This window comes from Nannospalax galili, unplaced genomic scaffold, assembly GCF_000622305.1.
Source record: "Nannospalax galili isolate Female #2095 unplaced genomic scaffold, S.galili_v1.0 scaffold781, whole genome shotgun sequence".
In the NCBI taxonomy this organism is placed as follows: Eukaryota; Metazoa; Chordata; class Mammalia; order Rodentia; family Spalacidae; genus Nannospalax; species Nannospalax galili.
In genome coordinates this window covers 3,393,096-3,395,659 of record NW_008346898.1, presented here as the reverse complement: position 1 = coordinate 3,395,659, position 2,564 = coordinate 3,393,096, and the positions used below count along the sequence as shown (strand labels likewise).

Below are 2,564 nucleotides of genomic sequence, written 5' to 3'. Positions count from 1 at the left end.
AAGAAACAGTCCACCAACCACAGGGAAAAGAATTTCAGTTGGAACCCAAAAGCCAGAGTGTCTCAGAACGGAGACTCCAGCAACGGAAGAGGAGCGGTTAACCAGTAAAACTAACAGACGTAGGAGCTTCCGCTGGCGAAGAGGGCGCCTTTTCCCAAACACTTCCCAGGGCTGTTACCTCTCCAAGCCAACCTGCATTTTACAGTACTCCCAGGTTATTAAAGAGCCAGGAGTTCAGAGATCCCTGTCCCCTTCCTCCTCCGGAGGAACTTGGGGCCGAGAAGTAAAAATGATCTCACAGAACATCAGAAGAGCCTAAGCGGCTCCCCCAGTGATTCACTTGGGTGGACTTCTTCCACACCGGGCTACACTTGAGTTCGGAGTGGGGTCATTGGGGCCTCTTCCTCCTGCAGTACAAGAACCATTTCCTCTTCTCAAAGTACAGGCAGAGTTGGAGTAAAACTCCAAACAGGAAATCGCCAGGATTCTAGGTTAAACGGGCGCCTTATTTTTAAAGGTCAGGCTTACTTTTTCCACCAAACGGGTGGGTGTCTCCGAAGCAAGCGCCTACTAGGCTGTGGACGCGTGGTTGCTACAAATCCAGTACGTGCCCTGCGGGGAGCACGCCACGGAAGAGATTTGCCCCACTCCATACATACATCTGGCAAAGCTTACAGGATTGAAAGGCTTTTAAGGGTTGTGGTGGTTATTTCTAAAAAGAAAAAAAAAATGGAACTAAAAGGCGTCAGCCCACCTAGCTTGATTCCCCCAAAATGTGTATGATGCGCCCTAAAAGCCGGGAAAGTAGGTGGCCAGGCGCGAGGGGGAGAGGGAGGGGCAGGAGAAATGGATTGACTACGAGGTGGAAGGGCAGAGCCGGCAGAGGGATCGGGAGTTGGCTGGCGAGCTGCGCCAGAGGCAGGTGCCAGTTGAGAGTGGGCGGAGGTGCCGGCGCCAGGCCAGGCAGAGGGAGGCCAGGCGTTACCTCTGCCTCTAGGAGTCCGGGCTCCCAGACCAGCTCGCCCCGAGGCTGCTCCGCTTCGTCGCCTGCTCTCTCCCTCGATCTGGGCCAGCCCGGGACTTAGGAGTTCCTGTCGCCCGCAGCAGGAGCCGCTGAAGCGGCGGCGGCGGAGCGACAGCATCCTCCGGAGAGACTCCGGGCTGCGCAGCCTTCTGCCTCCTCGCTGGGGCGAGCGCCGCGGCGAACCGCCTCAACCCGGGCTGCCCGCGAAGAGAGCCAGCACCCGCGCCCCGGGGACCTCCACCTGCCGCGGCCCCCGGGAGGGCGGACAAAGGGCAGAGAAAGTGCGAGAAGCCGACGCCCAGGGCACCCAACCGCGCGTCCCCACTGGGCGAAGCTGTCCCCACCGCCCGCCGCAGTGCTCCCCGTACGCGGTCCCCAAGTTCAAGGGCGACAGCCTTCCGGGAGTGGCTAATCCTCCTGCAGTGAACATCTCAACTCCGTCCTCTCGGATCAGCCCGCGGGACCCCAGGAGCCTCCTCCGTCTGCAGCCCGAGTGCCTTCCCCGGTCCCCAGAGACAGCCTGGGGCATCCCGCCGCCCCACGCCGGCCGGCTGGGCCATGCCGGGGCTGCGCCGGGACCGCCTGCTGACCCTGCTGCTCCTGGGCGCGCTCTTCTCCGCCGACCTCTACTTCCACCTCTGGCCCCGAGTTCAGCGCCAGCTGCGGCCCCGCGAGCGCCCGCCGGGCTGCCCGTGCTCTCGCCGCGCCTCCTCCCCGGCCCCGGCCCCCGCCGCAGCCTCCCGGGTCCCCGACGCCGTGGCGCACAACTTTTCCCGAGCCGGGCCCGAAGCTGAGCATCCCAAAGGCGGCCGCAGGGGCCCGCGCTCCAAGCTGCAGGCCCTCTTCGCGCACTCGCTCTACCACGTCCTGGAGGAGCCGCCTCTCCTGGGGCCGGAAGACTCGCTCCTGGCCAGCCAGGAGGCGCTGCGGTATTACCGGAGGAAGGTGGCCCGCTGGAACAGGTGAGCGCCCAGCCCGACCCTCCCCACCCCATCCAGGGTTTTACGAAGTTTCACCCTACTCTCAGCCCCAAGCGCTGGGCTTCCGGAGTATTCCCCATCCGGACCCCACCAGCTGTTGCACACCTCAGAGTTCAACCCTGGAAATAAAATCTCAGGACGTGAAACAATTTCTGAGCAGAGAAACGCTTCCAGCCACTCTCCTTGAGCTCCCTGTTCTCAATTCAGTCCCACTCCGGGTGCCTTCCCAAGCCCTTTCTCTTTGTCCGGGTGTGGAGAGCCCCGCTGCTGAGTTTCGGTTTTCCAGAATGAGGTTTCCAAACAGCAACGCAGAGCTGGCTGGAACTCAGCGCTTAGCTCTGGTCTTTGGTCAGACCTGACCTGAGCGCTCTGCACAAAGCTTGCCATACCCCCAAAGACCGGGCTCTTTCCCTGTCTCTCTGCCTCTGTCCAGGGTCAGAGAGCAAAGAGGTTAGCTGGAGAACACCAGTCCTCTGACAGTCACCCTGCTGTTGCTCATTAAACATGGCTTGTCTGGTTTGGGGGCAGTGTTCTGAGTTCAAGATAGTGAGGGTAGTTTA

The 2,564-nt window shown here is 61.3% G+C and overlaps 1 protein-coding gene across 2 annotated transcripts in view; it reads left to right on the top strand.

The window, feature by feature from the left end:
- Window positions 1-952: 952 nt before the first annotated feature.
- Window positions 953-2,564, top strand: part of Fam20a (FAM20A golgi associated secretory pathway pseudokinase) — an 82,026-nt gene continuing 80,414 nt past the window's right edge. For both annotated transcript variants that reach the window (XM_029568403.1, XM_008843219.2), the window contains exon 1: window positions 953-1,986. In XM_029568403.1, the coding sequence (XP_029424263.1) occupies window positions 1,583-1,986 (404 nt within the window). In that variant the 5' untranslated portion in view covers window positions 953-1,582. The remainder of the gene's footprint in view (window positions 1,987-2,564) is intronic.